The 20,651-nt window shown below is 41.4% G+C and overlaps 1 protein-coding gene across 1 annotated transcript; it reads right to left on the bottom strand.

Annotated features, from left to right (window-relative positions):
* Window positions 1–11,024: 11,024 nt before the first annotated feature.
* On the bottom strand, window positions 11,025–19,746 carry LOC149302252 (transferrin receptor protein 1-like). The gene is made up of 18 exons (XM_089482636.1): window positions 19,714–19,746; window positions 18,588–18,792; window positions 18,290–18,503; window positions 18,035–18,175; window positions 17,832–17,928; window positions 17,429–17,551; window positions 17,232–17,342; window positions 16,998–17,137; window positions 16,607–16,767; window positions 16,080–16,199; window positions 15,052–15,137; window positions 14,902–14,965; window positions 14,606–14,673; window positions 14,166–14,236; window positions 13,650–13,734; window positions 12,496–12,717; window positions 11,869–12,009; window positions 11,025–11,267 (listed from the first exon to the last, which is right to left on the bottom strand). The coding sequence occupies exons 1-18, from the start codon at window positions 19,744–19,746 to the stop codon at window positions 11,025–11,027; spliced, it is 2,325 nt and encodes a 774-aa protein (XP_089338762.1).
* Between the last annotated feature and the right edge of the window lie 905 nt (window positions 19,747–20,651).

The following is a 20,651-nucleotide window of genomic DNA, read 5'->3' as shown; positions in this document are numbered from 1 at the left end:
GGCGCCAACAAGTGCGCAAACGTATACAACAGAAGACCGTGTGCCCTCAGGAAGTTCCATCCGATATTAAAACAAACCTCGGTTTTATGTATATTATATAGTAGTATAGCATTAACCATAACTTTGGTACAAAAACCGTTTGCAATTCTGCAGTTAGGCATATTTAACTTTTTTGTGTTTGAATAGGATGACTGTATAAGGACCAGGTCGTGTACATATTATCTGTTATCCTTAATATGTTAACAAAAAATTAAGTCGACTAACAGAAAATATTGTCATTAAGGAGGGTGATTAAAATTATTGGCAGCGCTACTGCTGTTTTCTAAACCTTCATTCTCATTTATTTTATTGATTGATTTATGTAGCAAGATGGTGCTGTACAGTGGGTAAAAAAAAGGACACAATGGGGTATATTAAAATGTTCTTGCCAGGGGCCTAACTAGAAATCACTGGTCCCTGGTGCAGAAATTGCCCCCCCCCCCGAACTTTACCAAACAATGTGTGCCACCTTTACAACAAACAGTTTGTGAGTGCCTTTGTCCCCAAGCAGCTTATTAGTGCCATCCTAACCCCCAGCCTATCTGTGCCGTCTTTGCCCAGAGCTTGTCAGTGTCCCAAACAGCTTATCTGTGCCATCTTTGCCCTGAGCTTGTCACTGCCCCAAACAGAATATCAGCAACATCTTTACCCCCAAACAGCTGGTATGTGCCGTGATTGCCCCCAAACAACTCCCCTGTCCCTTGGTTGCCCCTTGCCCTTTCTCATCAAACCTACACAAAAAAAAATTCTCACCCCTATGAGTGGTATGTGTCTTCCTCAACCTCAGGTCTTCTACCAGAGGCCTGGGAATGTGAGGGTTCTGCACAGTATCTTAGCTGTTCTTAGCACTGTACTCTTCTGGACAGAGTGTTCTGATGTTCCTGGAATCTGTTGGAGCCACTCTCCCAGCTTAGGAGTCACCGCCCCGAGTGCTCGTGTAACCACTGGGACGTTTTTGGCCTTCACCGTCAACATCTTCTCTAGTTCTTCTTTCAGGCTATTTCTTCTGAACGTTGCTCTCACTTGGCACTGCTACATCAATCACCTCCGCTGTCTTCTGGTCCTTGTCTGCCACCACAATGTTTGGTTGATTGGCCACTACCTGTTTGTCCATCTGGATACGGAAGTCCACCCGGATCTTGTCCCTGCTTTTCTCTACAACCTTCTATGGAATCTCCCATTTGGACTCAGGAGAGTTTAGTCCATAGTCTGTGCAAATGTTCCTGTACACAATGCCAGTTACTTGGCAGTGCTATTCAGTGTACACTGTTCCTGCAAGCATCTTACACCCCGCCACTATGTGTTGAACTGTCTCAGAGGCCTTTCTACGTAGCCTACCTGGGGCGGTAGATGCCTGCCTCTATGGATCTGGTGCTTAGTGCCTGCTCTTGTGCTCCCATTATCAGTGCCTCGGTGCTGTCCCATTAGCAGTGCCTCAGAGTCCAGCCACCGGTAGGATTCCCCAATGTCGGCAATCTCCGCTATTTGTCAATGGTACATTCCATGCAGGATCTTCCTTGCCATGGTACCTCCTCCACTTGATCTTCTTTGATCACCTTTTGCTGGTTCATGCATTCTCTTACTACCTCATTTTTGAGTGCCACCTTAATTCTGACACCTGGACTCACTTTTCATAATAGAAATTTAAAAAATGGTTCCTCCAGAGTTAGGACTGTCAAAGAGGTGCAGCAGCATTAGTAATAGGGCATTGGCCCTGGGCAGGCAGACACTGGCAGATGATAGGCACATGCAGCTCTGTGGAGCAGGAGTGATTTAGTCCTAACTTAGATTTTTTTTTAATGTTCCCCGAGAGTAAAGATGGTCACAGAGGTGGAGCAGTAGTAGTAGGGAACTGGTCCTAGGCAGGATGCAGCCTCGGGGAGTAGAAATGAATTTCCCCAATATTATATATTATACATATTATATTGTCACCAATATTTATCAATGAAGAATAATAGATTATATGATAGAAAGATAATACAAATTAATTTGTCCACAAATTATGGATTTGGCTGGTAGCATAAATGGCCACCTGTGTTAATCAACTACACTCTACTCAGGAACAGGGGAAAATGTCTTTTGCACTGTAATACACAACAGTAGACACGACAGCTTCTCCATTCCACCCAACAACAGTATATTTCCTGCACTGAAATAAACAACAGTATGGTACAATGAGCATTAATGTCAGTCTCTGCTAATCTGTCACTGTCTCACACGCCAACTCAGTCTGTAACTGCTGCTACTAAAAGGGTAAAATGCTGTCAGCACATTTACGGTATTGGCTCGAATATAGGCCGCACTTTTTTCCCCCGCTTCTTTAAAGTGGGGGTGCGGCCTATATTCGGGGTCTAGCACCCGACACCCGGGACATGCAGTCCCGGGTGCCAGGCAGGCAGCGGTGCAGGGTACCTGTATCCTACTTTCGGATGTGCTCAGACATCCTCAACCTGCCAGCACTTCCCACGGGGGTAGTGCCGGCACGGGAGATTGTCCAAGCGCATCGCGCAGACATTCACCGGCACGCCGGCACGTCTGCACAATGTGCTTTAACAATCTTTTTAAAGCACATCTTGCAGACGTGCCGGCAGCGGAGGTTGTTTCTGCTTGCATCGCCGCTGCCGGTGAACGTCTGCGTGAACAATCTTTCTTGCCGGTACTTCCCACAGCGGAAGTGCCGGCACCGGAAGTTGAATATGTGTAGATGTCCCCCGCCGGCCCCGCAAGACCCAGTAGAGTCTGCAACGGTAAGTCTGGTGGGGGGGGACATCTTGGGGACAGAGTGGCAGCTTATCTCGGGGGGGGGTAGAGTGGCAGCATATCTTTTTTATCTTCATTAAAAAAGCACCTAACTTTTAGGGTGCAGCCTATATGCGGGTGTGGCCTATATCCGAGCCAATACGGTATATATTTAATGCTTGTCCCTTCCCTTTGTAAATGCTGAGTGGCCAGAGTAAAAAAAAAAGTTAGGAAGAAACTCCCACAGGTCGTTAAACCCATCAATCACAGCAATTATCATGAATGAGACCGCCCCCTGTTTTGGCTATTTCTACCTATTAGTCATTGATATGTACCCACCCACACACAGTCCCTTCAACTTTACGCTATCAACAAGTGCCAAAATGGCTTGTAATGGCGGCTACACATGGCAACAAATGGATGAATCGTGATGAATTTTCAGAATTTTGCAGTTCGTTTTCGTCAGTTTCATCGGAGATGGCCCTGGTTTTGTTGATTCATACAAATGCAATTTTCGTTAAAAATAAAGTTCTCAGGAGTTGACATCCCAGCAAGTTCACCCCAAGGTCAGACAGCGCAATGCTCAGAGAAATTCCCTCAGACTCTACAGTCTTCTACAGGTACAAAGTGGATATGTTTGGCCATAATGCACAGTGCCACAGTTAGTGAAAACCAAACACAGCACATCAGTAAAAACACCTCACACCAACTGTCCAACACAGGGGTGGAGTGGTGAGGATTTGAACTTGTTTTGTAGGACCTGGTAACCTTGCAGTCATTGAGTCCACTATGAACTCCTCTGTATACTAAAGTATTCTAGAACCAAATGTGAGGCCATCTGTCCGACAGCTAAAGCTTGGGTCATGCAACAGGACAATGATCCCAATCACACCAGCAAATCTACAACACAATGGCTGAAAAAAGAAGGTGCTGCAATGGCCCAGTGAAAGTCTAGAATTCAATGCTGAAATGCTGTGGCAGGATCTTAAGAGAGCTGTGCATAAACAAAAGCTCGCAAACCTCAATGAACTAAAGCAACGTTGTAAAGAAGACTGGGACAAAATTCCTCTGCAACCATGTGAGAGACTGATGAACTCATACAGAAAACGAATTCTTCAGGTTATTGCTGCTAAAGATGGTTCTACAAGCTATTGAATCATAAGGTATACTTAGTTTTAGGGCTGCAACCACTAATCGATAAAATCAATAATAATCGATAATGAAAATCCTTGCCAACGAATTTCATTATCGATTAGTTGAATCGATTTTTATCGATTATAAAACGAGGGTCTTTTCCAGAGCAAACGCTCTGAAAAATACCCCTCATTATATAATCCGTTTCAGTGACTCACAGCAGCAGTTCCTACTTACCAGTCCCTCCCTGTAATCACTGTGACAACTGGCCCCGCCCCTTCCTTCTCCCAGAACCACATGGATGTGACACTCATCTAACTGTAAGTATAAAATTAATATTTGGGCTGCTGAAAGTTAAGGGAGGTGGGGTAATTTAGGGGCAGTTATGGTTAATGGGGTGTTTAGGGTTAATTTAGGGGTAGTTATGGTTAATGGTGTGTTTTGGGTTAATCTGGGGCAGTTGTGGTTGATGGTGTCTTTAGGGTTAATTTAGGGGATGCTGTGGTTGATGGGGTCTTTAGGGTTAATTTAGGGGATGCTGTGGTTAATGGGGTGTTTAGGGTTAATTTAGGGGCAGTCGTGGTTAATGGGGTGTTTAGGGTTAATTTAATGTTGAGGACTGAGGGTTAAGTTAACTTAAGGTGCAGTTAGAGGTAAAGGGGGGGAAACTGAGGGGAATCTAAATCCTGGGGGCAGTGAAGATTAACCCAGTACTTATTTATAAAAGTATGGTGTCAGTGTGCTGTGAGTGGGTCTGTGACTCTATGAGGGGACTATGAGATATCTGGGGAGGACGGAGTGACATATCTGGGGGTATAAGGCATGTCTGGGAGGGACGGAGTGGTGTATCAGGGTGTATAAGGCATATCTGGGGGTAGAATGGAGTGGCATATGTGGGGAGGGCAGTGTGGCATGTCTGGGGAGGATGGAGTGGTGTATCGGTGTATAAGGCATATCTGGGGCCACAGTGGCATATCTGGGGGTAGAATGGAGTGGCATATGTGGGGAGGACAGTGTGGCATGTCTGGGGAGGATGGAGTGGTGTATCAGGGGTCACAGTGGCATATGTGGGGGTAGAGCGGCGTGGCATGTGTGGGAGGCAGCGTGGCATGGGGGGGCTGGTTGGGAAATAAAGACAAGAAATGCATTTTATCAAAGTTTTTTTTATTGTGCCGTTTGTATTTAACATAATTTGTTTATTAAATTATTTTAAATAAATGAAAAATTTATATTCATTTTTTTTATCCGATTAATCGAAAAAATAATTGGCCAACTAATCGATTATGTTAGTTTCAGCCCTACTTAGTTTTTCACACATGGGTTCTCAATTTTGACTTTATTTTTATTGAAAAAAACATGACAGTGTAATATGGCATGTGATGTTGTTCCTCTGAGGTTGTATTTACCCATGTTTTAAATCTGCTAAGGAACAGATGATCGTTATTATGTCCTGATATGTAAAACTATAATTCAAAAAGGGTGTACATTCTTTTTCACACGACTGTGTATTTTTGGAGATATCATAAGCGCACAAATCACCATTGTCTTTTGTTTTTTATGTTATATATTTTTGTGAAAGGGGAGTCACATTGATTCGCTGTGCAGCTTGGTTGGGTTTAAGCCCTAAGTGTCTCTGTACAACATCCATAACATGGTTCCCTGTTGACAACAGAATGGTCTGAAGGAATACACCAAATATATATACGTTGAAGATATAGTATATGTATTAGAAACACACTCCAGATAATACATTATTTTAACCATCATTTTCTGCCTGCTAAAAGATTCTCACCTTGCCTGTGCACTGGCTTTGGCTTATGCTTATCCATGTGTAAATTTCCTCAATGTATTATAACTTAAAAAGAGTGCCTTGAGCAGCCCAGGCTGATTGGCACTGGCTCTTAATGTATCGTGAATTCACCTGCAAACTCTAGGGTTAATATTGCAAATTAACAGAGGTAAGCGTAAGCAACAATATTTGCACCTTAATTGAAAACTGGCTTAAATATTCAAATAGTTAACTGTTTTTTTTTTCCTAGTGACAAGGGCAACTGCAAGTATGAAAGAAACAGGCCTCGAGTCCCATTCCCAAGAAAAGGAAACTGGATATAAATTCAAAAATTATGAAACACAAGTTCAAGCCAATCACTAAACAAAGCAAGTGCAATGCGTTCCCACAAGGGGGTGAAGCTACTCTGTATTGCTATTGAAAAAAAGAGAACAATTGCTGCAACGCTACTAACTTAGACAGGGAAGAGAGGACTGGCAGATGACCAGCAAGGGAGCCGGAGAACCAACAAATCCCGCAGGAAAGAACTAGCCAGCTAGCATCAAGACAGACACCCGGATAGGTTAGTGGGGTGTATTCAGAGGCTAGGCCCTTCTGGCTTCCACAATGCTGTGGGGGAGAAAGATTATTAAAAAAGAAATAGCTAAAATAAGAGTAGGGAATCCCTATATATCACAAACAATAGGGAAAACTAACATTCAGTTACTTAGCTTTTTGGGTGGAGTGAAAGGGTAGCAATGGGACTGGTGATCTCCACCTTCTTACCTTATTATGGGATTGAGGAGGATTTACGTCTAATATACGATATAGGGTTGCAGTTTATGGTAGAACGTCAAATTAGTAAAAGAAATTACGCAAAATTAGTGTCAGTGTGAGCAGTTGTAGCTAGAGGTCAGTATTGGCCATTTTTAAATAAGCCTTAAACAACCTTTGATCATGTCCTACTTTACATACGGATCCACTAGATGGAGGTATAAGCAAATTTATGCATATTTGCAAAACCTGTTTGGATGCCCCGCTGAGTGGGAGTTTATGGAGGCCAGAAGTACATAGCAATCATGTTAACCTGCAGCTAAATATACTCAAAAAAAGAAAACGTCATACCAGAGATAACAAACAAAACAATATAAAAATCATTTGCATACCCTGCTCATATGCGTCTTCACCATAGCCAGTGATATTGCTTGCATACCTGCCTTACTTGAACCAGCTTTAATCCTCATCCACTTGTCTGTCAAATACCGTTATAATAGTAACCATAATTGTTTGTTAGTTCAAATGTGCAGTGCAGTGCAGTGTATAATGCATGCATTTCTTCATCTTATCATCTGCTTACAACTGCCTGCACTGCCACAGCACCACTCACCTGATCTGTCCAGCTGGATGCTACGTGAGCATTAGATCATGGCAGGCAGCTACACATATCCAAATAATCTGTCGCGCCAATTTGTGTAGTGCGTACATGAATTTGCTACCCCGTAGAGATAGTAGAGCCAATTACAGCATGAGGGGGATTAATTTCATTATATAGGTGTGTGGTGCCAAAAAAATGTTTACAATATGAATTCATATTTTTAAGATGGGACTTTAACCAGTGTCCTCTGCAAGGTGTGAAATGTAATAAAGAGTTGACTAAGTCCAAGACTGATCCACCATGTTTGTATTCCCTCATATAATTATTATATATGCTATTAGGAAACCACTCCTTTAGGGAGGTCACCGTTTGGCTGGCAGCAATTGCACAAGAGCAGATTAGACCCGCCTCTACTTTTGAATTTTGTAAATATATAGGTGGGAAGCTTATCTCTCCAGAAAGTGCCTCATTAGAAAGGATCGTTTTCCACTCCTGCTCTTCGCTGAGCTCATTTGGATCCCCTCATTTATTCATAGCTGGTGGGTGTGGTTTTCTGTGGTATAGGATCAGGGTTTTGGGTTGCACATGAAATACACCACCAGCGCGAAGCCCCAAAGATTGTTTCTTTTGGCAGTGTTGCGTTGTTTTGGTCACCACTCAGACTACAGTGGTCCCCTCAACTCAGACCTAGATCTGCCCCCTTAAAAGATCACTGATTCAGCTTCCATTGTTGCCTTACCTTACTGGAGCAGGCACTACATTCTTCACAAAATAGAGGAAGCAGAATGCGCCCGAGGTGCGTAGAGAAGGGGAAAAATATTTAAGTTGAGACAGAACCCCCTTTTACTCTGTTTTTATGAGGTAGAGCATGCGTTTACGAGGCCGTGGTGATCATAGCACTTAAGCCCTTGCACATTTTGGCATCTCTTAATTGCCCTGTCAGTAGACTTGATCCCATAATTCAGCATTGTGGGTTTCACAAATAAAACTTCCATTCTGAATGGAATGCAGGAGGATAGCCTGTTTTACTATTATTCCAGACTGAAATGTGGGACAATATAATACTTGCCCTATGTATATATACACACACAAATACAAACACCTTTAATGAGGTTGCCTCAATTCACAGTTCATAGGAATACATACACCCGGAACACAAGTCAGCAGTTGCAGCAGTTTATTTAATCACATAGCAACAAAACCTAGAAATGACAGAAACTGAAGTTTGACAAGATATCAGGCACATCATCGCTATTAGCAGGAGAGAAGCTACTGCCTTATCAAGGATCAATACAGGACAAACAGTATAGTTAGATTTGGAAACCAGAAGTACGAGTATAATTACTACAGAGTACAATGTTCACAGCTGATGGCTTAGCATACAAGTCAACTCAACCTGTTCAGTAGTGTAATGGGTTAACCATTAAATGCCAGAAGGTTGAGCATTGTGATGGACACCTTCATGGCATTCAGAGGTTGAGCATTTGGAACTAGCTTACCCAAAAGACAACGTACACTAACCAAACAGTATTCATTGTTTATTTAACAAAGTTGCTGTAGGTTCCCTGTTTTATAATGTAGCTTGTCAAAACAATACAGTAAATAGGTAATAAAAGGGTTTTTCAGAACCACTTCCTAGCATTTTTCTACGAAAGCATTAACACGTAGAAATAAAAAAGCAGTTTCAGCTAGTTAACAGAAAAAGAGAATTACACCGCACAACACTAAAGCATTAAATATCAAATTTCTTAGCATAGCAAAAACACTAATAATTAAAGTTATGGGAAACACTGTCCCCGATAATAAACCCCTTCGCAGCCAGCGACACCTGCACTACAGCCAAAACATGTAGTACAAATGCCCTCTGGAAGCATCGTGATTACATACACCTGTAGTGCAACATGAGGGTCACTGCCCCCGATATAACACAGTGGTAGACAAAAACTACCGATTTTTTGGTAATCCATTATGGAAGACACTGCTTCCGATAATGTTGGCTCGACTTCATGATATAGCATCACTGGAATTTCTGCAGTCCATCCTATTACACCCAAAACACTAAACACATTTGTTAGTGAAGCAAATTCTAAAACTCTGTTTTTTCTTTTAGAATTAATCCCATTGCAAAGAAGATTTTACTACCAGTTGTCATTTTCACTTCTGCACAGTAACCCTAGTACTGTACAGCATGTCCTACTTGAGAACTCCCACGAAAATGCAAAATCAGTCGCAAGGCTTCACCAGCAGGCGAGAACATGGGCAATATTAGAAGATACCAGGTATGCGGTAATTATCTGGTCAGATGCTTAGTGTGTGTTGCAATTTCAGTATTCAGCTTGATAACCTGCCCCAAAGTTGTGGTGTGGAGGTTTCAGCGCTGAAGATTCCTGATGAATTCCTGAAGATTCAGCATGAATGTCCCTTAATCAAATGCTATAAAAACATGAAGCGTTACACACAAGATACAATGACTAAAGCTTAAATGTGAACTACCAACATAACTAGGGTCTGACCATCTTATATCTAATCCTCCATAATGAGGCCTTGCTTTTCTTATTTACTTGAAGGCATTCACCTCAGATAATCCGTAAAGATGTTTGGGCCTGGTCACGGCGTAAAGGGCTGCAGAAATTTCAGAATCATGTTCGACCAAATAAGCAGATGCTGCTTTCATTTTTTATTAAATGTAAAATAAAAATTCGACAGTATAACCGTCAATTATGGAAGGCACTGCTTCCGATAATTACAAGAAACAAAATGAACACCATTTATAGTGATCACTGTCACTGATAAATAAATAATTACAAAAAGAACCAGTTTCAGTGCGATCCAAGTCTGTAACATGAACTCATTTATCCTCTGGTAAGAGTTACACACGCATCATAAGAGTGCTTTATCAGGGAGACTATATGGGGAACAAAATATTCGGACACAAATTAATTAATTTCAGAGTCAGCTCTTACAACTGGACAACTTTGAGCTGCAATTGCAACACTTGACAGTTTAAGCCAAGAGGGCAATAAAGAGCTGTTTCAATAAAGCCAACTTAATATTTTTGCCATTCTATAGCAAACATGAGGTCCAATTGCGCAGTGCTTCAAGAATAAATGGGGTGGGACCAGCTTTTCTTTTTTTTTATGGGAAGCCCTCCTAATCTGAAAATAGAAGGTAGGAAAAAGCAGCCAAAGACAGAGGGGGGAACCATTGAAAGTCCCCAAAACCAGTGTCACGTAAACAGTTTATACACGTTAAATTCCTGCCATAGGCACCTTGAGGAGGAGGCTCCCGTGCTCTTCCTTTATCACCCTATGGTTTATCACCGATGCCACTGGAATAAGAGGTTGGGCGGTAGGAAACAATTCCTGAGTACAAAACATACAGCCATAAGAAAACATGTTAACCCAGGAGCACCATGACTTTGTAGTTGGGGGGGGGGGCAGTTAACTAAAGCATGAAGGCCACAGGAACTGCAAGGTCCACATGTGAATGACCAACTGATCACCACTCAGGAGTTATGCAAGGTTAGCTGACAGTCTTAAAATACAACTCCAGTAACCAAGCAGAGAGACATTGACATCTTGGCTTCACTGGCACTGATTGGCAGCCGATTACTAAACCTATATTCAGTCAAGAACCATAAATAATTTGAATTAACTTACTTTTTGAGATCTGTAAATTACTGGCAATGCAAGAATTGGGGTTGGGGGAGATCTACTATAAACAAATAAAATACTCAAATACTTTCAGTCGCACTTGCAAGTAACATAGGCCAATATATGCGGCGGTCACCTGTGAGATACAGACCTTTAACATTAAGTGCCAACACAACTGTTTATAAAAAGGTGCTCACTCCTAAGCGAGTAGCATGGATATGGTAGAACAAGTGTTCTAAAGAAACATTTTATAAGTGCTTTTTGGATTGGGGGGGGGGTGGGAAGAAGAGAAGAGAGAGATTAGATACTATCCTACTTAAAACTCATTGTCTATCTCCCATATCTCTCCAGCCATTCCATTAGCTGCCCCTTGGATTGTCCAAGTAAGCATGGCTAATTGTTTTTTGAAGAGTTCTCTGTCAAACTTCGCCTTATCCGTATTCAGCAGATCCAAGTGTTCCATCAAAGCAACAAATGTGTGGTTGCCAGATCCGTATATTATGTGCCGGAATGGAGTGTCATTGGGAGAGGCGTAAGGAGACAGTAAGTTGTGTTCAACCTTAAAAACAAGAAGCAGACATTAGCAATAGCCAAAGTGACTTGAATGCAACTAGTCAGTCCTGAAACACTGAGAAATCAAATTTGAAGAGTTTCAGGTTTTGCATAATTCATTTTGAGGTGTTCTAGCTGTTATCTTTAGTTTAATCCTACAGAAAAAGGACCCTGGCCTGTGGTGAACAGAATGGCTTGTTGTCAGTCACTGAATGAATGGAGTTTGTTAGCATTCTCCAGATCTGCAGATAAAAGATGGGGGCCGGAGAGATGAGACAAGGTTTTTGCCAATGCCCATACTCCATTCTGTCCACCTCACTATTTTATGCCCAGAGATAACATTTTCCTTTGGATATCCACTTTATTTAAGAACTGTAGCATAGTACAGGGTTTTGTGTCACAGCTGCCTAATTGGTGCACTTAATGAACTATGAGATCTGGGAAACTGTCTAGCTGAGCATTATCTGATAAAGTTAAATCTTGCTCATGCTATGTAATATAGAACCATTGTGAATTTTGAGGAAGGAGAAGGGGTCTCTAATTTACACAATTTTTTAACGTTCGATTTTAAAATATATATGGTAGATCAGAACGGATGAAGCAGGTACCTTCATGATGCGGTCATTTAGGGAGCGTAAGAAAGGCTTATTGTCCAGGTCAGACTGTGAAAACTCAGTGTTAAGGGACTCGGCAGCCCTTTTGAAGTCCCCCCGGGCAGAGGAAATCCATGTAATACTTAAGCCCATTTCCTGTAGAGACAAATATCCAAGTTTAGAAAGTGGTATTACTGTATTTGCTTGATAAGACACCCCACAATTCGATTAATTCAGAAAAAAGCCTGAATACAAGACTACCCTATAAGGAAAAAGTTTAGTAAATATTTCACATGGAATTTTTTTCATATTTAATATAGACTATGATATGGACTCTGTCCCCTGATATACCTTATACCCACTTTCTGATGCATCCCTAGACTTGTCCCATGTGCTCCAGACTCTCTGATGTCAAGCGGGGGCAGCCGGTGGACGTCAGCACCACGCGTGCAGTTAACCTCTGCTGCTACTGGGACTTCTATGGTGGAGCACCAGAAGGTCACTGAAGCCCCGGCAGCAGCTGAGGTTGCCAGTGCGCAGATGTCCACCGGCTGCAAGAGGAGGATCCAGGTCCCCTGCAGCAGTGGAACATAAGAATTCTACAAGCTTAAGAAAGCTCCCACCCCTAAGACAAACACCTACCTTTAGAGCAGCATATTGCTTGAATAGTGCTACAGCCATCTGAAGTAAAACAGTGCTGTACTGGTTGATTTCCAGTGGAAGTTTATGCCAGTGAGTCAAGCGCAATACCATCTGACCAGCAAACTCTGCCACACTTCGACACATGACATCGATGTCAACCAGATTCTCAAGATTGTCTAGAGTATCCATATCAGTGTCAAGGTATGCGTAAGGCTTATTATCCTGTAGACAAAAGTCAGCAAGTGATCAAATGTTCTGCAAGCATATGGTTTATAAACAAAATCATAGCTTTCAAATATCTGATAGGATTTCTGAGCAAATATGTATGCTACAACGAAGATGGTGAGTTTTATACAAAGCTGAAGAGCTCTGGACAAAAACACATTCATGGTCAGGCCCTAGCATAACAGCACAGCGGTCTGGAGAAAGCTGTACACACTGCTGTTTAATCACTAAAGGGGGAGATTGCAGGAGTTGTGGTATTAATACAACCAATTCAGTGTGTAAAAAGACCAAAGGATTCCCTTTGATGAACTATACACTGATCAGCCATAACGTTATGACCACCTGCCTAAAATCATGTAGGTGCCCCTTTTGCCACCAAAACAGCCCTGACCCGTTGAGGCACTGACTCCACTAGACCTTTGAGCATATTCTGTGGTATCTGGCACCAAGACGTTCGCAGCAGATTCTTTAAGTCCTGTAAGTTGTAAGGTGGGGCCTCCATGTATGCATCCTGGTGACGTGTTCTCCTGACTGGTCTACGGCTACGCAAATCCATATGCAACAAACTGAGATGCATGGTTTTCTGACACATTTCTTTATTAACTTTTTCAGCAATTTGAGCTTCAGCGAGTCTTGGTCGCCCATGAACCTATCAATGGTTCCCCGCTTTTCCTTGCTTGGACCACTACAGACCGGGAACACCCCAGAAGAGCTGCAGTTTTGTAGATGCTCTGACCCAGTAGTCTAGCCATCACACCCTTTTCCTGCTTCTAATAAATCAACTTTGAGGATGAAATGTTCATTAGCTGCCCAATATATCCCACCTATCAGTGGTCATAATGTTATGGCTGACTGGTGTATTTTATAAAGAGCCAGTCAAGCATTTCACACAATACCAATAAAAACAAAAAAAAAACAAAAAAACTTGCCTTCTGAAAACGGAAAGATACGGATGGAATTCCAGAGTATGTCAGGAATGGATAGGCAGTATCTTCAAAGGTAAATCGAGTCACACTGGAGGAAGCACAAAATAACAATTTAGGAAACTAGTGCTTAGGTGTGGGCACCCTCAGACTATAAGCTATGATTTCTTACATGGGACAGCAGTAGTTATGACCACAGCTGTGATTGTCTGATACTTAAGGAACAGAGATCACACCATGCCATGGGTAAACTCAGGCCAGTAGAAGAAGTATCATTACAGCAGTGACTATAGAGATTAAAGCAATAGCAGACCTGATTTGGAATAACCTATGGAACAGCCAAGTTACATCAAGACCAAACTATTTTTTCTTTAGTACAGGGAATTAAATGCACAAACTAGCCTGTGCAATACTGCAGATGATCACTGCAAATAGAAACACCTAACCTAGAGCAACAAGAGGGATTACACACTTTCATGTAAGATATACAATGGTCTGTAAATATATGCTAATAAATCTTACATCGTCTCTGTCCACTTGGAACCTTTCACAAATTGAGGATATAGATGGTTGGATGAAGCAGGATATTTTACCTATATAGAAGAAACACAGTAATAAGCAACGTCTATTCAATGGACAAGTATGATTTGCCAGAATTATATCCTTACAGCATGATATATGAAAATGCAGTATAAAAAGAAAGATTGGTCCAGTATGGCATTTTCTGCCCATTCTAGCTTTCCCATTGCTTTGTTCCTTGAGTAAGCTTTGGTTCATTTACTAAATGAACGTTTATAGCTTTTACCAATCCCCAGGATTTGTTACCCCTTTAACTATTGCAGGGATGTTGCGCGACAAACCCCCACCCCGCGCCACACACACACACACTGCAATAATTACCAAACTGGCCCAGAACAGTAGGACGTGTTACACAATACTTTTTAGGTTATTTTACCACTTGCCTCTTTCATGGAGTCTTCAACTATGGAGTACATAAGGGGGCTTGCAGAGACACTGAAGGTTCCAGAACCTGTAACAAAAGGTTAACATGAACTGTAGTGTCCTGCCTAGGTGTAGAAATCCCAATGACGGTCTCTTGCACTACATTCCACGGCCTACAGGCATCTAATCAGCTTTGATAGAATTCCATTCAGACCATGTTTTATAAGGCTCTTGTGTAGTATTGATTACGTATCATAATTGGATGTTATTCTATTAGGCAGTTGCTTTAGATGAAAACACTTTGGCTTTTCCATACCTTGAACAGCAGAATCAAGACTGATATAGGATATTGCCTTCAGATGTAGAGTGGTTAGGTATCCCTAGAAGAGATGAAGTGTTAAGAATGCGCTATGACAAAGCGTGAATTTCAAGGGATATCATCCTGCGGAAGGCTGTAAATCTTTACCTCCAGCCACTCTGTAGCACCAACCGATCCAAATTCACTGGCACCCCAGCTGGCAAATACAATGCTTCGCTTTGGCCTATAGCCATCTGTGGAGAGCATACAAACATAATTACATCATTGCTATTGAGCAAAAGAACATTTAACACAAGTTGAAGAAAAAGGTGAGAAATTCAATTAGACAATCGGCCAAATTGAAACCAGATACATTTTGATGGCTGTACATGCGCCACACACTTCCAAATAAAAACGCAAAAACACAACAGCACACAGGAGGAACTGTAAAATCTTGCGCACCAATACCCATATGGCAACACTTATACAGCCTATGCAAAGCTAGGTGAGGAGGGCTGTGAGCAGGGGAGGGCTGGCAGCCTAAGGCCTGGGGGGCAAGTCAAGTGAAGTGGCTCCGCCCCCTCGCACTCACCTTTCACCCCTCACGCTGCTCCCATCAGACTGCTGGAAAACTTATCTAAACGGCTGCTGGGTGCTGATGCCACTGGCCGGAGCTACTTTAATCCTTTTTTTTTTTTTTTTTTTTTTTTTAAATTTAATATGCTGGATCGGCTTGCCATATTAAAAAGTATTAAAGTAGCTCCGGCCGGCAGCATCAGCACCCAGCGGCCGTTTAGATTCGATTTCCAACAATCTGATGGCCGCATAGTGATGGAGCAGCGTGAGGGGTGAAAGGTGAGTGCGAGGGGGGCGGAGCTTTCACCCCTCACGCTGCTCCCATCACTTGGCGGCCATCACATACGGCCGCTGGGTGCTGATGCCGCCGGCCGGCGCTGCTTTAATACTATTTTTTTTTCATTTAATAGCCGATCCGGCTTGCCATATTAAATTAAAAAAAAAAAAAAAGTATTAAAGTAGCGGCGGCATCAACACCCAGCGGCCGTTTAGATTATATTTCGGGCGGCCTGGGGGGCAATTGCCCCCCTGCCCCAGCCCGCCCCTGGCTGTGAGATGATTGAAGAGCAAGTCACTGCACATACATTAGACATCCATATTATACACGTATTTTTATTTACCTGTTTTCACCATTTCTGACAACATACTAGCCAGCTTGAGTAAAATGGAAGATCCCACAGCTGATTTGGCTGCACCTGGGCCCTGGGCATCTCTCTGAGCTCCCACCACAACATAACGATCTGCAAGCCAGATGTAGGAAAGGAAATTAGAATAAACACCGTAGACTTAAACCCCGGGGTTGCAGCATTTAATACACAACATAAAGATAGTGGAAATTGCATATTAAGATACAGTACATGCATTAAGGACAGGTATCTTCTCAGGATTGCCATGATTACGCCTCAATTCCAACTTCTGTTTAATTGTTTAGGTTTTTGGAAGGGTAAGGAGTAGAGTGATAGCATGAAAGGAAGTTGTTGAATAATTCTCTGTCATACTAAGACACAGACCTCAGCCTTCCATGAACGTTTAAAACCCAAAAGTAAATTTAAAAGAGTATACCGACTGACAAACGCACATTCTACAATGTATGAGCATTTATAATCAGTCTGATCATTCCAACACTCCCAATATAGCTAATGTTTACCTGGTTCATCAAAACCTCGTAGAACACCAAAAACATTGTAAATTTTCCTCTCTGCAAGAACATTCTTTACATCAAGTTTAACAGATTTGGCGTCTTTAAGTTGCGGACCCAGCATACACTGAACCTTCCAAGAGGAGGGGCAAACAGCTCCTCCAAGGCTCCTGAATTTAAAAAAAAAAAAAAAAAAAAAAGCAATGTAGAATGTTATTTCATTGACGCATTGTGTATTGAAGTCAAAGGTTATACAGTTGGGGTGCGTAAGCACATACAGTGGATATAAAAAGTCTACACACCCCTGTTACAATGCCAGGTTCTTGTGATGTTAAAGAATGAGAAACAAAATCATGTCATATCCACTGTAAGTATAAAGTAGACTAAAGCGCATTCTTACTGTAGAAGTTTCCTGCCATCTTCACTAGAGATGGTTTGAACTGGAATTTTAGGGAGTCCTGAAGATTCAACGCTGGGAAACTGAGTGTTATTAAATGATGGGAAGCCAGGAGTGTACGGATCACCAGTTCCATAATGAGCCTAGAGGAAGAAAAAAAAAAAAAACCTGAAAAATGTAGCTACCACCAAGGGCAGAAACTCCTACATTATGTTTCCTTCCCCAAAAAGAACTTACATGACCAAAAGGAGAGTTTATCGTACGGCTCTGTGACATAGGGAAAGTAAAGTCTGAAGGTTCAGGATAGATCAGTACCCCAAGAGCTTTGGCAAGTTCTGCATTTTTAACCTAACAAAAAAAAAAATATTTTTATTTATACACACAGAAAGCAATGAGGAGATTCTTAGTTTATATACAAAAGTCTTGAACGTCACCTTCTCAGAAAAGCTGATTAATCCAGATCGCACTAGAACCAGGCTTCCAGAAAAATCAATGTTCAGGTCTTGCAGTGTTTTGAAGTCTTCCTTTCTTCCATAATGGCAGTACAGTAAGCCTCCCTTGGAGAAAAGAAAAAAAATAAAAGCTTATGTGATCAGGTGGCTCCAATACATTTTTTGGTCTCATAGCCCATAACATACTTCCTTATGGACATAAGGGGGGGTTTACATTAGATTAATGTCCCTAAACATATGCCTCAAGACTTCCATAGATTATAGATTAAATACAGCGTCTCTTAAAAAAGAATCATTCAGTGACAGAAAAAATGCAGCATTGGAAAGGGTCTGCAAATAGTGTTAAAATATGTAAAAAAAATGTTTTAAACTCAAGTATACTCACAGAAACAGTGGCTGAAGCACTGTAGGCCACGTACGATGTTGGGGTTAGGGTGTCCTCTGCATCATCATTCTTAAAGATGGTTATTTTGTTTGGTGAACTGTATATAAAAAAATTTCAAAAAAAAAAGTGATTCGCTGCAACTTTTTTTTTTTTTATTTAACTTTGTTTAGTTAAAAATCCCTTTGGGGGGCATGGTAACATACTCTCCATTGACTTGCAGCCGGACATAGTGTTCATCATTCCACACTTTATCCAAAGACATGTTGCTGAGTGCATTATGCATCATTAAGGCCATACTTTCCTCGTTTACGGAACCAGCTTCACGAGAAATGTCAGTCAGCTTCCTAAAACAGCGAATGAAGAGTTAAGAATTTCTCTGCAGATTATGACGTGAAAAATAATGCTTGGGATTATATTATTCACAACCCTACATTTCCACTGATAAAAAGCTCCAATACCTTATGTTATCTTTGAAAATCAAATTGTCAGTCTTTGATGACAGCAATGACTGCAAGTCGCCCCAGTGTAACACATTGGACATTTCAGGGACAGATTGAGTTTCTGCAGGAGAATCCAAGCCAACAGAAGATTCGGGTACACCATCGTCCTTTTCTTGGTTCTTGAATACCGTTTCAACGCGTCCTCTATAACTTAAGTAGCCGATAAGGAATCCTGCGCGACAGAGGCTTTTGTTACCATTACACATATCAAAGAATCAAAAACAAGACATCAGACATGATCTACCCATGTACCAACCTGTCAAGAATAAGAGAGATGCGGCAAGAATTTTAAAACAGGTGCCTTTACAATTGTTTCCTTTTCTATGCTTCACAACATTATCGGCCATCACATGATCTCCACATTCCTCCTCATCAGCTAGCTTCATTTCCACTTGGCTAGAATCTCCATCTGCCTGCGGCGTCAGACTGAAACGGGTATACGAGAGAGGAACCCTGCCAAACTGATGGGAAACAGAAATTAAGTTATATGCTCCTTCAAGCACATATGAACAAAATGCACGGATTTTAAGCTTACAAGCCGACTGCAAAATAGTACATTGAGTTATGTTCATGGTAAGCAACCTTGTTATGCCCAACAGATAACTGGATTCTCAACAAATTCAGTTAGGGAATATGGACGAACACTGATGTATTGGATGGGATTTGCATTTTAAAAAGGACATTTTCTTTTAAACATTTTAGATTTAAGACAGTTTTGTCTACCAAGCATTACATGTATAAACTACAAGACAGCAACCAATCCCACGTTTGAAACGATATAATGGTTTTATGCAGCAATATTTACAGCAGCAAAACCAAACCTCTTAGAGGTTGAAAGCATTGTATTTAAATAGACGTTCATCTAGCATCCATTGATTTTGCATGTACATCTTACAGAAGGATGACTAGTATTGGAAAGTGCAGCAAACTATTAATAGCATTTTGCTGGGTGTTTTTCTGTTGGATAACAAACTTTATTTTGGGTACCTACAATTCCATCTTGTCTTCCTTTAAACAACCCACCTAGTTATCTGCCTCACAGGAGGGTTCTTAACTCCTTAATGACAAAGCCCGTACATGTACGCACTCAAAATGCATGGTTTTCAATGGGTTTAGGGACTGCCAATTGTCCTTAAGGGGTTAAATGGAAAGGAGAGAGATTACCAAGTAATAGGACAGAAGACAATTTTGACTACACTGGGGTATATTCACTAATGGGAGAGTCAATATTTAACTGACTTTACTACACTGCAGCTGGTCCTGTATATTTATTCTTCAAACTTTCCTGACCAATTAGATTATGCATTATTTACAGCGAGCTCAGCTCGTCTTGTGGGACATACTCATCAGCGATGAAAAAACCAAACTCAGTAAATACTTACAAAGTTAGTGACCGTCGACCGGACTTGCTCCATCTTCATGCAACCTGACTAAATCTCTAAAATGAAAAGACAAATATATAAGTGTTGGACTTTAAAATAATAAAAATAAAAAAAGTTGCAGCACAACATCCACTATTCACATCAGTTTTGGTTGCTTACAGTGACTAAACAGCCAGGTCATTCATTTCACATGATTTCGCTAGAAATTGTCAATAAATACTGGAATTGTTTTAGTTACATTTGAAGCCGTTTCAGGTCACTATTTGAGTGTATCACATTTTCTTTGTATATACTTAGTTACAAGTGTAACAGGTTTTGTTAAAAAAAAAAAAAAAAAAAAAAAAGGTAGAGAGCTCATTTACCTACAAAATACTGTAATACACTATATGAACAAAAGTATTGCAACAACTGACCTATACACCAACAGGGACTTATGATATTGCATTCTAAATCCATAGACAAGATTAAGTTGGCCCCCCTTTGCAGCTATAACAAAGTTGGAAGCATAGCATTGTCCAAAATGTCTTGGTATGTTGTCCCCCTCAGCATACCGAGACCTTTTGGACAACGCTATGCTTCCAACTTTGCAGTAACAGTTTGGGGAAGACCCTTTCCTATTCCAGCATGACCGTGCCCCAGTTCACAAAGCAAGGTCCATAAAGACACGGTTGGATGAGATCGGTGAGGAAGAATTCCTTTTGGGATGAACTGGAATGGAGATGGCGAGCCAGACCATCTCGTCCAACATCCCCCGACTGACCTCACAAATGCTCTACTGGATAGATGGGCAAAAATTCCCTCAGAAATACTCCAAAATCTTGTGGAAAGCCTTCCTAGAAGAGTGCTGGGAGGGTGACTGGGACAGTAAACTGTTCTTTTAAACCGGGTTTCCCTGTACTGCACAAATACAAAACCGCTAATAAGGTCTTAACTTATCT

Source organism: Sceloporus occidentalis, unplaced genomic scaffold (genome assembly GCF_023333645.1).
Source record: "Sceloporus occidentalis isolate IW3139 unplaced genomic scaffold, rSceOcc1.0.p SCAF_19, whole genome shotgun sequence".
NCBI classification, from domain to species: Eukaryota; Metazoa; Chordata; class Lepidosauria; order Squamata; family Phrynosomatidae; genus Sceloporus; species Sceloporus occidentalis.
This window is presented reverse-complemented; position numbering and strand designations above follow the sequence as displayed.

What these genes read in the sequence shown, in the direction of transcription:
- LOC149302252 (XM_089482636.1), bottom strand. Translation starts at nt 19,746, where the DNA reads ATGGAGCAAGTCCGGTCGACGGTCACTAACTTT. An exon ending in CGGCTGCAAGTCAATGGAGA is followed by an intron (nt 17,929 to 18,034) that starts GTATGTTACCAT and finishes TTTTATATACAG; the next exon opens with TTCACCAAACAAAATAACCA. An exon ending in GATGGCAGGAAACTTCTACA is followed by an intron (nt 16,768 to 16,997) that starts GTAAGAATGCGC and finishes TTTTAAATTCAG; the next exon opens with GAGCCTTGGAGGAGCTGTTT.